The 16828-nt window shown below is 35.4% G+C and overlaps 1 protein-coding gene across 3 annotated transcripts in view; it reads left to right on the top strand.

Annotated features, from left to right (window-relative positions):
* Nucleotides 1–740: 740 nt before the first annotated feature.
* Nucleotides 741–16828, top strand: part of LOC139974281 (uncharacterized) — a 37961-nt gene continuing 21873 nt past the window's right edge. The window contains exons 1-5 of one of the 3 annotated variants that reach the window (XM_071981300.1): nt 741–1038; nt 1469–1541; nt 1853–1935; nt 2377–5246; nt 14922–16136. In XM_071981300.1, coding sequence (XP_071837401.1) covers nt 16089–16136 — 48 coding nt within the window. In that variant the 5' untranslated portion in view covers nt 741–1038; nt 1469–1541; nt 1853–1935; nt 2377–5246; nt 14922–16088. Of the gene's footprint in view, nt 1039–1468; nt 1542–1852; nt 1936–2376; nt 5953–9051; nt 9090–14921; nt 16137–16828 lie in introns of those variants that run through there. The other 2 variants (XM_071981299.1, XM_071981301.1) reach the window with 2 other exon arrangements.

Raw genomic sequence — 16828 nt, 5'->3', positions numbered from 1 at the left:
CAGATTTCTTTAAGAAGGCTCTGTTGAAAGAACTATCTGAATTCTGCAATACACGGAATGACCTTCCAATGCTCCTATGTCAAGTTGTAGTATCGGCAAGTGAGCCGCGATATACCGATAACATTGTTAGCACTGCTAAAGGTACACTAGCCCTCCATGATCATATCGTCATATCAGTTTATAACCTTCCCAAAGAAATTTATAAAATGTCAGAATCTTGTTCTTCTGTCAATATTGGAAAGATTGATCTGTCAGATTATGCAACGTCTGCAAATATTTTTCAACTGAGTAGCTTATTGTAACAGACTTGTCAACTATCAAGTTTTAATGAGGATGGGTCTTTTCGTAATTTTCGTATAACACATACTGTAATTCACTCACTACGTTGTAAGAATCGACATTGTGAGGGTAATGACTTGTAGCTTAGTTGATAAGCAACATGGCCTTTGTCCCAGCAGAGCATGAACTTTACTCTCCTTCGTAACTTTAAACAAACATTAGGACGATAGGAATGAAATTGTATACCTGATAAAGATATTAATATATTTATATATGAATACGTTAGTACATTGTTACCTCCTTATATATGTTAGCTGTATGGCTGTTGAGCTTTGCAGACAGGTGCACACTCACACACACATAAATATATATATATATATATATATAAATATATATATATATGCATATATATATATGCATATATATATATATATATATATATATATATATACATGCTTTGATCAAGTAAAAGTCAATAATGAAGTAATTACACCTGTTAGGCTTTCACTTATTGCAACGAGAAGCTTTCTCTTGTAGTAAGGTATGACAACGAGAAGGATTTCGTTTGTTGTTGATGTTGTTGTACTATGCTTTTGCGAATTATTGAACCCACCTTTTGAAAGGTCCTTGCCCTCCGACAGAGAGTCATTGGTAGTAGGGAACCGGAGGACTAGAAACGTAATGGAGCAAACTTTGAAACAGCAGGAAGAAGAGGTGGAAATTTTAATTGAACAAGAGTGTCAACTTAATAAACTCAGGGTAAGTTTTGCTGTTAATATTCAAACATGGAGCTATTAAATACAGGCTCTTATATGGATTGATTTACATAGATATTTAGAAGTATGGAGTAGTCCATGCAGCTATCTTGTTTGGTATAGAGGGCTAAAACAGGTATGTTTCACGCGACTCGCAGAAAGTGGTCTATACACAGCTATCGTGTACAAGAGCCTGATGCATGCAGTGGAAGGGTTAATTCATGTAGACATTCAATGTTTACTGCTAATATGTACCGCTATACATGCATTCAAACACGCAGAATATAGCATTTACCACATAAGGTGTGGTAGCCTGCCAACATACGGTCACAGAAACCTTCACCATATGGTGTAATGTTGGCTATATCTCTATGAAATATATGCAAAATTATGACGAAGAGCACAATTATTTTGCTTTTTTATATTATCAACAGTCAAATCTAGAAGATGTGAATACAATATCCATAGGTTTAGCTGAATTAATCCGAAACCAGAGCAGCGGAATTGGTAAGACTTCTTTTAGATTACACATTAATGTTATGAAATGGAAACTACACAAATATAGGAATAACACGGATATGTTTCCAGTGAAGTTTGAATGATTGCTAATGCGCGGAAAAGATGGATAAATTTCATAAATTTAATCAATTTGATCAATTTCTGGTTTTTGATTTGTAGATGCAGTTAAAATGGTACCTATAATCTTATCTGTAAAATCTGATAATTCCAACCTGTGTGACCTTTGTTTATTCATGAGCTTTGTTCACATATAAGTATTTCTCAAACCGATATCCTCATTCATTTGATTGTGTTATTAGATAATATTGAAGCCAGCGTAGAAAATGCATGTAGTGACGTAGGGCAGGCAAACGATCATCTCAGTGAAGCTGTTAGGCATAAGGCAAGTCTAAACATCTTTTCTTCAGACTGGAACGGTCTCTATCTAGATTTTACATGCCAACTTCATTTGCATGTCAACCTCTCTGAGGTTATATCAGGTAATTGTACTTATAGGACAGGGGATCTCAGTTTACGAGGAAAACGCAAACGTGACAGCATGATAGTTTCTAGCAACTATTTCTACAACAGGACCCTGGGGTAGAGGTGGGGTGGGGGATGGAGTTTCTCCCCCTGTTCTGTCCCCGTCCAATCAAAAACCTGTGTCAGACTGGGGCATCGTATTACTTCTTATGAATCTTGATCCAGGAAGTAAATTGATCTCCTTTTTCAATGACACTAATGTCAAACGGTTGGAATTATGTTGAATTATCAATTAAAACAGAATAACATTTACAATTACTTCCATTTCTATAATTTGTTTTATTTTTATCTTTGGTTACAGAATGCTGCCCGGCGGAAGAAATGCTGTGCAGTAATAATCTGTATGTTGTTTATTATAGTGCTTGTTGGTGCAATAGTTCTGTATTTCCTATTTAATTAGCATGTGAATTGTCTTTACGGAATTTTGTACTTTTATATTTGTTGATTCCGTCATAATTTAGGACAGAATAAACTACTTGCTACAGTAAAAAACACCCTCCCTCTTGATTCCCTAATCCACGACCTCTTAATTAAATACTTAGTCCATAAAATCTACGCTAAAAATAATGTTAAAAGTTCCCTAGATACCTTAGACTTTTAAAACTGGGAGGAGGCTTCAGCCCTGGCAGAGGGAGAGGTCCCTTGTTTAGGAACCCGGTGGCTAGAGGGCGTGAGTAAACCCCATTGAAATTGTCCTCCTCTGGGGAACAGTCCAGTCACCGGGAACTATTTTTTATTTTTACTCTTTTATTTCTTTATTTTTTCTTAGCTTTAAGGGTACATCCCGGCAGGGTGGGTTTGCCAGGTCTGGGGCAACCTCTCATTAATTTCCTAAGTAGCTCCTTTCTCTCTTAAGGCTTCCAAATTTTTGTACTGCTTGACTTCAACCTCATTTGTTACTTTGAAATGCTCAATTGTCTGTTTTCCATCATCCCAAAAAAGAAAAATGAAGTTCCAATTTACCTGCAGGAGCGGTGCCTTGCACGGCTCCTGCAGGTCTGTCACTCTGACCATATATTACTTGCTACATTCAATTTCATATTTAATCACATAAACTATATGGCTACATATAAGACTTTGTGACGCTACCATACTTACTTTCTACTACATACTTTCTATGTTATATATCCCTTTAATATTCTTTGCATTGTTATACTTGCACATAATATTGAGTTAATACCAATGATGGGGAATTAACTATATGCGACATTACAACCGTATGTACTCAGTTATGCCTTCATTTATTTGGCCTCCTAAGGCTGCTCATATGTATGTATGTACATTTATATGTTTGTATTTTGTTGAAAGTGTAGTGTTATGTTATTGCATTGTACTCTTATCTTGTTATGCTTCTTATAGATATATATGTGTGTATAGTTTTTATTGACTACAGGAAATGCTCGTCTTTGTAATCCCCTGCAAAGTTCATTTAAGAGCATCGTCGTTACAATTAACCCATAATTTATGTTTAATTTGTCACTGTAAGTTAATCATTTATAATTATCTTTCGAGAAAATGATAAATTAGTAAAGAAAAATACTAATATATTTCAATAATCATATATAATTATTAAGTGAAGTATTAATAATTAAATGTATGTAAAGAAATATTCATTTGCTGATCTTTTATGTAGTGAAGATAGAAATAAACTCGTTATATAAAGGCTCGTTGTTAATTGTTCCAAATTTGCTGAATATTAAATTGCTAGTAATAGGCTGGTTGTCCAAAATTGGCGCTATACATGTACTCAAATGCACGAGTGATGTGTTTCATAACTGCGCCATCTACTTTGCTCCATGCGACGTGCGTACGAGGGATTTCTTAATTTTCCCATCTTATTTGGTGTTCCAGAGCAGTTTGATTCTGAAGTCAGATGTCGTTCTTCATCCTTTGCTATTATGTTTATATGTAAATATTCAAATATATTACAGAACTATAAACACGATACTCAAAACGTCTATATTGGGTTGGGTAGAAGTTGAGTTGAAGGGTAAGGAGTAAAATACGTAGTGGTTTTATTGTTCCCTAGAGCGGTCAGTAATTAACTGCAGTAGTTTTACTTGAATCACAATGACATCCACTTAATCAGAAGCTAAGTACCTAAGATAGCTATACTCACCTCGACTCATGTAACCTTAGTAAACATCATGCTATGTGTACACCCAAAGGAACATATTCCGAATACAAAGATGGCATTTCACATTTGGATACATTTTCGACAATTTATTAAATTAAAATAGTTATTGTACGCTTATAATTGCATTTATTGATGAGCAATCTGTTACTGTTGCGCATGCCCGTGATTCATATGACGAATGAAGTAGACGCCGTCACTTGTAATGAATACTTAAATAACTTCGATTAAATACATTCATTTCATACACGTCGCATACTATACGTGGGAGCCGTGCAGCCCTATAAAACGTGTGCATAACACCATAAAAATATACTTGTCCGTGCTGCAATTTGACCACGTATAAGTGTGGCAGGCCAAACGGTTTCTATGGCAACCGTTTAGCTGATTATTCAGGATTAATGAAATACTGATTATATTAACTGTGTTACAAATTGAACGAATATTGTCCGGTTTGTAAGAGTTTTTGATCACATCACGTGATTTTACGTATGTCACAGGTCGGTCCCGTTTTAGATATTTCCTTTTGTTTAAAGACCACCCTGTGAGAAATTTACATTCTTTGTTCACGTTAAAGGTATTTCCACAAGGCTAGTGCATATGTAAGGTATTTGTATCAATTGTTTATCATCTGCATGTTGTATTACGTAATTTTGAGCTATGCCGGGTATTGTGTTAGCAGGCTGCCTGTAGCGCGGGATGGTTTTTTCTCCTAGTTAGTAATAGTATATACTCAGGGAGGAGACTATAAGGGTTAATCCGTGTTCCCAACTGGTTAGTGTGTAAAGTTTCGAATGGGTTACTCCATGTTCCTTATACTTAGTAACGCATACTGGTTCAAAGTGGGCCAGTCCGTGTTCCCGACTTATGCTGTAATTTGGTTACTTCGTGTTCCCAAATCGTATTGTAACTGGGATACTTCGTGCTCCCAGCAGTTAATATGTAACTGGGCTACTCCGTGTATGTCAGCCACGTTCTCATCAGGGTCTACGTTAAGGTACCCAGGCAAAACCGGATCAACGCCAGATTATTATCCCGTAAGTTCCACTTCTTTTAAACTTAAGTGTTGAGGCTTCCTCATCACGTACGCTTCAGTATATGTATATATCGTGTAGTATTTCGTTGCCTCAATTTAATTATGTTATTGTTTCGATACGAGATTTGCCAGAAAAGTATTTTACACTTTTTTTTATTTTCAGGGTGTTTGGTTTTTGTATTATGTGTCTGCTGTACATACCGGTGAATAAATTTCACTACACTTCAAATCCTGTACTCCCTTCGTCATTTGCGTCCTCCGACTTATAACACCGACCCGTGATAACGTATACCTTTGTACAGATTTCGGTCTGATCCTGAAAAATCATTTCCATTGCATTTAAGCACAAGCTTTTGAATTGAAAATGTCGACAAGTTTTTGTATTAAATATGAAAGATGCTGACACTTTTGTTTATCGTCTGTCGTAGGCTTGTAAATAAGAATGTTGCGTTCAGCAACGGTATATTACAGAGGTATTTCATGGTTATTGATATAAAAGAAAGCTTTTATCTCACTGAGATGAAATGTTAGTTATCCGTAGTGACAACGAAACTGTGAATATAAAGGTCGGGTTCACAAGGAAGGATCCTATCGACCTGTGAATCGCATTGAGACACTGGATACATTGAAAGACATAATGTTTACTTAAAAGCTCTGCTTGTGACAGTGAGCGATATGTAACGACTGAACGGGGTACTTACTTTTTCTCCCAGGGGACGAGGTTGTGATCTTCCATATGAACATACAAGTAGTTATTTATATCATTTCCCTAAATATGATGTATAGGGAGATGAAATATTGTACCTCTCCCCACATACGAAATGTGAGGATGTGTGTGAGTGCGTGTGTGTGTGCGGGAGTGCGTGTGTGTGAGAGCAAAAAGTATGTCGCGAACTCCTCATAGGCTGTTAATCCGATCAAGTTCAAACTTGTAGGGTAGGTGCCTGACAATGTAAACTCGTGCCTGCGTGATTGATGACGTCGTAGATAAAATATCAAGAAACCTAAAAAATGGTTTTGAGCCTTTTTACAGTTTGTCAATATGTAAGAGAAAGGCATTAAACAACATGAAATGTAGAAAATGATACGACAATTTTTACGAAAAAGTGTCGCAAACTCCTCCTACAACGCCGGTCACGTTGGTGGGTAGGTGCGTGACCATGTAAACTCGTGCCTGCGTGATTGATAATGTAATAGGTCAAAAGTTAAATACTTCCAAAATTGGTTTTAGTCATTTTCTGCTTGCCAACATGATGGTAAAGGTCATTAAACCACAACATATGTAGAGAATAATAGGGAAAATTGTAACATAGTACTAATGTGGTGTTACGGGTCTAGGTCATAGGTCAATGTAAATCACTTCCGTCATGGAGGAGATGAGATTTGCAACTCCATGGATTGCCCTCTTGCTATCTCTTGTAGGAAGCATTCTCTTCCGTTTGGATGTTCAAGGTGAACGAAAGATTCGTAAGAGGATGCGGGAGGGGGGGGGGGTTGGGACGGGGAGGGAGGGAGGGCGCGTATGTTTTCTTTCTTTTTCATAACATTTGCGAAGTGCACGTTGTAATATGCCATAATGACATATGCATCATTGCCAATGTAAGTTATTTCTCCTCCATTGAACTGGGACATGCCACATTAATATTGCTTCTGTAAATCCACTTTCAAAGAAAAAGTAATAATGACGATACGCTTCTTATGTGACTGACTTCATAGGTAATTGTAACTGATTTTTTTTCTTTTAATATATTCTGTTATATCCTGTGTTAATTGAATATGCTTAAAACAATTCTTTCATTATAACTTTAATTATATCAATCTCATTTCGGGATAAAGCTGGGATGACGAGGAATACCGAAGGCCAGGGTGGGTGTGTTTAGAGGTCATTACCAGTTTTTACGAAAGAGTCGCTTGTTAGCTTTTCGAAAACCAATAGTCCATTAGTTGTAGCTGTAAGAAGTCTGGTAGGCTATAGTAAAATGATGCAATTTTCAGCCTGGCTTTGTGACTGTTCCCTGGTGTAAATAAAAATAAAAATAACGTGTTACATATGGACTTAGAGCCTAGGGTTTATACTTTATTCTGTATATATGTTGAAATGAAACATAATATAAGCTGTCTATTTTGTACGCAATAGCGGGTGACAAGGTTAGCTTCACATACCATCATATCAAGAACTAATGTTATTACAATCTTTCGCAGTGTGCATTGGCGTCCTTTTAAATCACGTGTCAATTTCAAAGGTCCACACCAAATACACCCATTTTCATCTTTCATTGTCATCGAACTTTTCACTTCTTTTAATTTTCTGTATAACAGTCTGCCTCAAAAGTTAAAGAAGCTGAATATGTGTCTATAACTTTAAAGTATTACTTAAGCCCCATCTAGTCTCCATGATGTAGTTTTTTTGCTGTTACTCGATCCTAAAGTTTGGCGCAGCGTAACAATATTTCAAAGTGATTATCGCTATATAAGTAAGATGGACTATTAATATGTAATATATAAACCTTCTCTGTATCTGTGGGAAAGATCCTTATCGAAGAACAATTCGTTTGGATAGTAAACTGATACAAAAGAATGATTGAATAGATATATGTGCGAGGAATATCAAAGTACTTACGGTTTTTATATATGCACCATTAGTAATGACAGACAGCATTACTCCAAGAAGATGATTTGCCGTAGGCCGAGGCTTGCTTCATCGTGGATAGATATGAAATATGTGATTAATGTAACCAATGATGAAATGGAATAGAATAAATAATAAAACTTCATACATGAGTGGATGTGTTGGCATCACGTTGATAGATGTGCATATATATATATATATATATATATATATATATATATATATAAATATATATATATATATATATATATATAGATATAGATATAGATATATATATATATATATACATGATATAGATATAGATATACATGATATAGATATAGATATATAGAGATATAGAGATATAGATATATAGATATATAGAGATATAGAGATATAGAGATATAGATATATAGAGATATAGAGATATAGAGATATAGAGATATAGAGATATAGAGATATAGAGATATAGAGATTTAGAGATTTAGAGATATAGAGATATAGAGATATAGAGATATAGAGATATAGATATATAGATATATAGAGATAGAGATGTATATATATGTATACATGTATATATATATATATATATATATATATATATATATATATATCTATGTATATATATACACATGTATATACATATACATGTATATATACATGTATATATACATGTATATATTCAGTAAGTATAAGTATTTACAAACTGGAGGAGATGAGATCTCGTTGGATCGAACTCACATATCTAACACACGATACTTTGCTCTTGAGGATACATCAAAACATGGACTTACTAATTGTTATGTACAATTTCCATAAGATCAATCAGAAGAATTTGCCTCTGGTACCGTACGTGAAAACTGCATTGCATTAAAGAGGGGCTTCATTGACAAGGTTTTGATGTTGTATAGTGATATCAGATATCAGTATTGGAAAATGTGATCAGTTAATGCATCTATATTAGTATAGTAGCAGTATAGCAAGTAGTAGTATTGCTATATCTTACGTGGTAGAATGTATGTTAAGTAGGTGATTATTTTACTTCTATTATTGTTTATATGTTTGTTCTTGACGTTACTAATCGGCAAAGAAAATTAAAAATAAGAAGAAGAAGAAGTTGAAAAAAAGAAGAAGGAATAGAAACGAACAACGAAGATAGGAGAGAGAGAAACTTTACACTTATACTTTTCTTCAAAATGAGCACTATTTTCTAGCGTGGATGACGATCATTTTACGGTGTGTATTGATGCGCATGAAAGGTATATGTATGCATTGCATCTATATAACATATTTCGAGGCATATTATCTGTTAACATACAAGATGTATGATGTCCCAATTCAAGACGAATGATCCGTGAAATGAATAGTTTTGCTCAAGAAACTCATTGCCCGGAGGGACTTACAGCACCATTTCAAACTGCACACTGTTCCATCAAGCAGAAACCGCTCTGGGTGTAAAATGACGTATATCTCATTTTAAACTTCAATATGATATTTTCCCATGGTATCTTATGTGAATAATGGCAAGCTGTAGGCTACAGTACTTGCTCAACGTCTGGCGCCAGTTGAGAGGCGTTATATTCGAAAAGCAGGCGGATCGAGGTCTCCTTCCTTTTGCTGGGAATATAGGCAGTTCTGTCTCTGGTTGATTGATAGCAACTATATAATATACAACCTCCGTAGACCGCAATGCTTGTGTTTAGCGACATATATCACGGTGATATCTTTCGAGAAAAGTATTAAAGAAATGAAACATAAATAAAATAAGAAAGAAAGGTTCCTTTTTCAAATCTACTTTAGTTTCTCATCCTTACTATATAGTCAATCTCCTGCTAACGTACCGCATAAAATATATTAAAAAAAGAAGAAAATACTTAAGAAGACACCAGAGTCCTAATAATGATTGGTCGCTCTAACATCGATTGATTTTTAATTGCAAAGGAATATATTTCAATTCATAGTGATTAATATACGAAATTTATGTTCTTTCTAATTTTTAAAATACTTGCAAAACATTTGCAACAAGAAAAACAGAAAGTTACTTAGGAAAGTACTGAATACTTGATCTAAATATGGCTACCTTTGTAAAGCACAGGCATAGAATCTACTTTGCGTTGAGTTCTTTTTCACTCTTGATTATTTCTCTATTTCAAATATAAACAAAAATCTCCGCTGCCACTCTAAGCCTTAAAGTCCAACTAAAAATTACTTTTCGTCTCCTCTGACGACAGTACTCGAAAGGCAATAATGAAAACTGTTAGTTTTTAAAGACAATTTTTCGAACGGTTCATGTGGAATAGATCTATATCCCTTTAACATTACTTTTAACGTACCAGTTGAAGGGGGCAATTCAAAGAGAGAGATAGAGAGAGAGAGAGTTGGAAAGAGAGATGAAAAGAGAAAGAGATAAAAAGAGGATGACATGTAAGAAACAACTGATGAAGATAAGAGAAATTATCACCTGTCATGAACGGCTCGCGCGTTCATTCTTCAAACTGGAATTAAAAATTCTAATGATTGTGTGGTAATCTCTCGTTTCATCATATATACAATGTCAAAGCTTGAACATGCAAGAAATGTATCCTTGAAATGTCTGTGTATAAAGAGGACAGATGCCGGAAAGCGGAGAAATCTGTAAAGTCAGCTGCTTTCCTAAAATCTTGATAACTCACAGCAAAAAGAGTGATCTTGTCTATCAACTATTTCTTGTAATTTCGTTATATTTTATTTCCATTTCACCTCCATATAGCTTATCTAACTTTTTCAATATACAATATCTGTCTACAGTATTACATAAAGTAAAAAGTTAATAATTAAAAGAATTTCTATATCATTTCACTTAACGAACGTTATAGTCACGAAAAGATTCCATCCGGGATTTTGAAACTTTCCTCGCCAAGGCACTTTTTATAGTTACTATAAATTATGATGTGTTGCTAATTACACAAACATGTGAGATGTTTTGTTAAATAAGCAAAATGTGCAAGGGACGTATTTAATCACTTAATGTCACAAACAGCTTTTGCCCAGACTCGTTACCAACTCGTTTTAGGATAGGCATAATAACGTGTCCTGTGAAAGTGTGTTAGGCTATAAAGCTGTCTACATTAACATTTATATATATGAAACGGGTTGAATTAAGACTTTTGTGAGTACAAATGACTTTAATGCAACAAACCAACAATATATTTCTGCTAATGACTTTGGATGACGTAAAACAGCGTTATTCTGCGTACACATCTTGACATTTACGTAAACGAATGTACAAAAGATGTAAATTTTTGAGCTAGTTTGTCGTTCGCATATGTAACGTTTTGACATGAATGTAACTCACACAATTGTTATTAACGCCATTGGCTATGAATCGATCACACTATCAGTGGTAGCCAGGATGGCTTCGACTCGAGAGTTTATTTTCGACGTTTGTTATTTACTGTGAATGTTAAACTTATGTTAATTATTCAAACTACAATATATTGCTAAGGTCTAAAACTTCTGCTTTTAAACGTAAAAACGTAAACGGTAACACACTACAGAAACTTTTAGGGGTCGGGTAGGGGAAGAGGGGGGGGGGAGGTCGGGGTACGGGTTAGGCTAGAATTTCGCGGCGAAGGAGCTGGGATCACTTAAATAATTTGAAAATGACAACTACTGTAATAAAAACGAATACAATTCTTACAATCTCTCATAGTGATGAAACAGCTCTAATGTTTGATGCAATCATACATTCGTTTCTGTTGACAGAGTGACTTGATTGACTTTGATAAATTGTAGGCCATTATAAAACACTGCTACCACAGTGGCTGGACTGCCCCGTGTAACACATTTATCATTTGCTCAATTCGACAAATAAATTGTTTACTATGCATAACAAATTTGTCAACTTGTCATCCACGGGTGCTCATTGTTCATGTTAAGTTAAAGGAATACGTTTTGATTAGTTAATATTAAAATTGATAAAACAAAGGATTGAAATTAACAGTTAGGTATGCACCGAGGAGTCCAAGTCATCATCAAATTATCTTTTAAGGAGCATTTCAGATATTTGACCCCTACTATCTTGAAAACCGGAATGCTTTAAATGAAAAAACCGACGTTATATATAACAGCATGAACTTGCACTCCAGACCTACGGAACACTAACATTATGTTTTGATAACCTCTCTCTCGGCAGAACTAAACCCTTTCCTCCTTTCCAATTCATGGTTTTCTTTGTTCAGAACAAGCGTTAGCCCGTCATTGCGGTTTCAAAGGCTGTTGAATTAAAACAATAAGATGAGTGAACAACTTTGTGTGGTAGGACTAAGGATAATACTATCCAGTTGAAATAAATTAAAAGTAGCATAAAATCAATTCTTTTGGGAATTACGGCTATTAGAGTGATACACTGTCAATCACAAGGACCTTATTTGATCAAATAGCCCTTCAATTACCTTTTAAATATCACATCTTCTCACTAAACACCGGAATTAATCAAAATGGTAAAGTAATCAATTTATTTACAGGAAACGTAAATATCATATGCAGAGTCTTAAGTATGTTTTCGTATCTTCAGGGTTGTCAGAGTAACACACGTTATTTCTCCATTTACAATATGATCGTTATAAAATATTTGAAAATAGTTCACTTGGATCTGACATTACTTGAGATTTCTCACGGTAGATTTTTGCTCCTCTGATACGGAAGCAAAGATGAATCTATAATGGTGGAATCGCCTCCTTCACTGAGAAATGGAAATCACTTCGTTTCTTGACAAAAATTATGTACGGATGCCAATACATGCGTGCATATACGGAAGCTGCATCGATCTTTCAAAATGTGAAAAATCTAAAATAATATTATCATTCTATGTCTACTGATGCTTTTGCGGTTAACGATTTAGCCTGCCGTGTGATAACGCTTGCAAATGAACGTTATCAATATTTGTTTTTTAAATTTTTTGGTAATTTGATTGCTTGAATTATCGAGCAAAAAATACATAATTGTTTATCATAATACCTTTTGAACTATGTGTTGATACTGTTATTGAAAATAAACGAGTAAGAATTTTGTGTTTGTAATCAGTAATATATTTGCATAATTTCGATCCCTTTTAGTGTACAATAATATAGGTACACGAACACCTTTTTATCTGATGTTACGGATAATTACGCGATGGCACAAACATTTCTATCAGCACCATTTTCCGTTCGTCCTTTCGGCATCAAGTATCCACATCCTTACTAATGGAATTCTAGTTTACTTTCGCGAAGATGCGGGAAAGCTTAGATCGTATGTTCAACGTCAGTATACGTCCGTTGTAAATACTTCCATGTTTTAATTCTCAAGTGGCAATAAATCAACCGAACCCATTACTTAAAGTGCTGGTTATCCCAGCTATGAAAATGCTGCCCGAGTGCGCGGAATATAGAAATGCTCCTGTCGGTTTTGAGCATGATTTGTTCTTGTTTATGCGCATGTGCACTGTTTCTGTATTCTGCATGAGATGGGTAAACCTATGCTTCTTGGTAACGTGACGAAATGGACAATGGGTCAACTCCCCATCCCCCACCCCTCCCTGGGGTGGGAAGGTTGCGGTCGGTCCTGTCGAGAAATTTAAGGTACATCTGCTCTTCTATAAAAGGTAAAATTCAAGGTCCATTAAAACCAAAATGGTCCTCTGCGAAGTGTTGTCGGTGCTTATATTTACATCGATAATTAAGAAATTGATACAGTATTTAATTTTGATTAGTAAAACTTGCATGGTTTCTTTGAGTAAGCCTGACATATACATTTTCTAATAACTTGAAAATATCACTTTCGCGGATCTTTATTCAATCAGCGAGAGAAGGGTTCAATTGTACAGAGGGAACACATGGCGACTGCACAGATCTAAAAGTGCATACGTAATCAAATATGTATTAATGTGCTGCCAGCACACACGTATACGAGGCCACACTTACACCTGACGAATGAGACCAAGCACTTTCACAGACAACTCCATACGTGCTGATGATACATTAATACATATGTCTAGTCACGCCAATGAGGAACAAATAGGTGTAGCCACGCCAAGGGGGAACAAATAGGTGTACGGAGACTCCTAGCTTACTCTTACCAGGGAGTTGTTATGGAAACTCCCTGCTCTTACATGATATAAATGGCAGTGTATCATACAGTGTGTCAATTGTTGAGCGAGAAAGAACAATGAACTCTGGAAGAAGCGATGTGCAATTGAAGGAGTGACCAGAGATTAGGGACTAGGGGTGCGGTGTGTGTGTGGGGGGGGGGGGGCACTACAGACTATACCATATTTTATATATATTCATATATTTTATATTTTTGTATGTATTCATATTTTCATGATATACTAAAGGAAAAATGAGATATTCCAATAGGAGTACTTGCAGTCCCGGGCCTGCTCTGACTCTGAACGCCACTGGGCATTAGTAATACATAACGATGGCCTTGTCCAAAATATCTTATTTTAAAACATTTAACCCTCCTGTCCCCCGCCCAAAAGAAACCCCTTCCCATTCTTGGAAAACATAATGTCATTCCTGGACTGTTCAGTGATGAACAAAGAGGGTTACCCTGCTCCGATTCGAAAGAAAAATGTAGAGATTAATACAATATACATTCATTTCGAGGTTAATTATGGCTCCGTCGCCTACCTAATAATCATAATGATTAATTAATCAAATCCCACCCCCTCCCCACTTCACCTTGAACTGTAATTACTTATACATTTATACTGCAGTTTTCTCGATGTCATCAATATACATTTCATCTCGATAATTAATCAGTTTCTTTCACTCACACACTTGACAAGATTTATGAATTGACTGACCATCGAACGCGCGACGCTCCGAGTCTGACACATTTTAAAGCTTCCAGTGTTGACATGAGCAGCTTCAAAATGACGGTAAACGTTCTTCACCCGCCTACCCGTACAGCAGCAATATGCTTCTATGTCAGCAGGCCATAATCAGGCGAGGAGCTCTTATCATAATTACAATTCACTGCCTCTTGCTCCTCACAAATCTCTTCTAGATTTTTTTTTTATCCCCTTCTGTTTTTTACCTCCAGTAAATTCTCAAGAGATTGCTCGTGTGTGGAGATCTTAAAAACGTGGACATGCAGGATACTTAATTAACCGGTGTGCAGTGTTTGTTCGCATCCTTGCCTGCACGGGTTTTCAACGGCGTGGTGCTTGCTGGCTGCTGATACGAGGTACCTTAATGTATGCCATAGAGCAGGTCGCCTGTACATGCGTCTAAATGACAACGGAATTACTAATGGTTTCGTTACAGTTTGCTTTCTCTCAATCTCTCTTGCTCACTCTGAAGTTTATATGCTCAATATTTGCCTTGCAGTTGAATTTACAAACAATGTTTGCATAGTGGACTTAATAGTCTAATCTAGTCTTGCATATAGAAAACAGAATTATTCATCGTACGTGGATGTATAAGGCCGTATTTTTATCAAGCCGTGACTCCGCTTAATAATCAATGGTTGTGTCTTCTTGAGCATGTTATCAAATTGGAAGCGAGTTCAAGGATTTGTAAACAGGGATCACATCCACGAAATTGAAGCACAAGAGAGAATATTTAAGGAATATCTGTTTCATTTATAGCATGAAAGATTTGTCTCCTGGGAGAAAAAGTGAGGAACAACTAAGGTGACGCGTGGAATAAATCTGTAGGCTTATCTGGGTCATTGTGACTCCTAGGCACGGTATTAGCTTTCAATTTATATATATACTGTGTGCATTCGTTTTTAAAGTTCAGGCACACACGGAACATGTTACAAATTGAATGCATGTCACTTTCATGTCTCTCATTGTACGGTCTGAGTACATACATCTCCCAAAGATGAAATCAAGAAATCTTTGCGTGAGTAAAAGTTGCTAATTTCTAGAAGAGAAATATATTTAGCAACATGCATAAAATTGACATCAGGATTGGATGAACACTGGGCTGGATTTTATTGGATTAACGGTGGTTAGATAAATACGTGTGATTTTGTTTGGAGAATGTGATAAAATATTTGCTCGAAAATGTGGATTTTTGAACAAGTATACTACGCTTTTATAGTATACGTTTGTTAACGTCCAGAGGAACTGAATTGAAAACTTTAAATGGCTGTGTGAGAACCACATCAGTATAATTCGGAATAAGCAACAATATTGGAAGTGTGGAATAGAAATTAAATATTTTGTAAAGATAAATAACATCCAAACATAGAAGAAAGACCATGTTACCGTTACACTTGTATGATGGAATGCGTAAAGTGAAGGCAAAGGTAAGCTTTTGTTTTAAATTATTCTTATTGGTTTTTAAAGTAAAACGATTAATTTCAAGAAATAAGAAAAGGTTACATATCCCAGTTACACTCAATCGACAACTAACGTCAACATATTTACGAACGAGGGGGATAAACATTAGTAATAAAAACAACAAATTAAAAAACAAGTACATTTTAATGTTTACTACTTTATATATATACATAACAATATACATTAAACATGAAAGAAACCATAAAAAAAGAAGTAAATCACTAAAAACTAAACCAATAGAAATGCACCATCCAGGCTCTCGTATAGAGAATCTACTTAAAGAAACTCGTTTTTAATATGCTACTATTGCAACCTATGTGTTTGTTATTTTCAATGTAAAACGCATACAAGTAACAAAAACAAGTAAAAACATGACAGAAAAAACAAAACAGTAGGAAATGTACACTTTAAATGAAACTGCAGTTTAAGGGTTTTACAAAATGTGAAATAGTTAAAGCGATATGGTGAAGAGGTGTAACCGCTAGAGTAATAAATGTGTCATTGTTTTCTCAAACCCATCCGACATATACTGCTTGAGAAAGTACAGCCACTTAATCATTGACTGTGTCTAATAACAATGTACTGTATAACCTCCCAATGGAGACGCCTTGTACAGGCGGATGTAGCTTGACAGATCTTTACAGTGTTGCCGTTAGTA

This window comes from Apostichopus japonicus, chromosome 9, assembly GCF_037975245.1.
Source record: "Apostichopus japonicus isolate 1M-3 chromosome 9, ASM3797524v1, whole genome shotgun sequence".
Classification (NCBI taxonomy): domain Eukaryota; kingdom Metazoa; phylum Echinodermata; class Holothuroidea; order Aspidochirotida; family Stichopodidae; genus Apostichopus; species Apostichopus japonicus.
The sequence above is the reverse complement of the archived record's forward strand: the minus strand, read 5'-3'. Positions and strand labels throughout refer to the sequence as shown.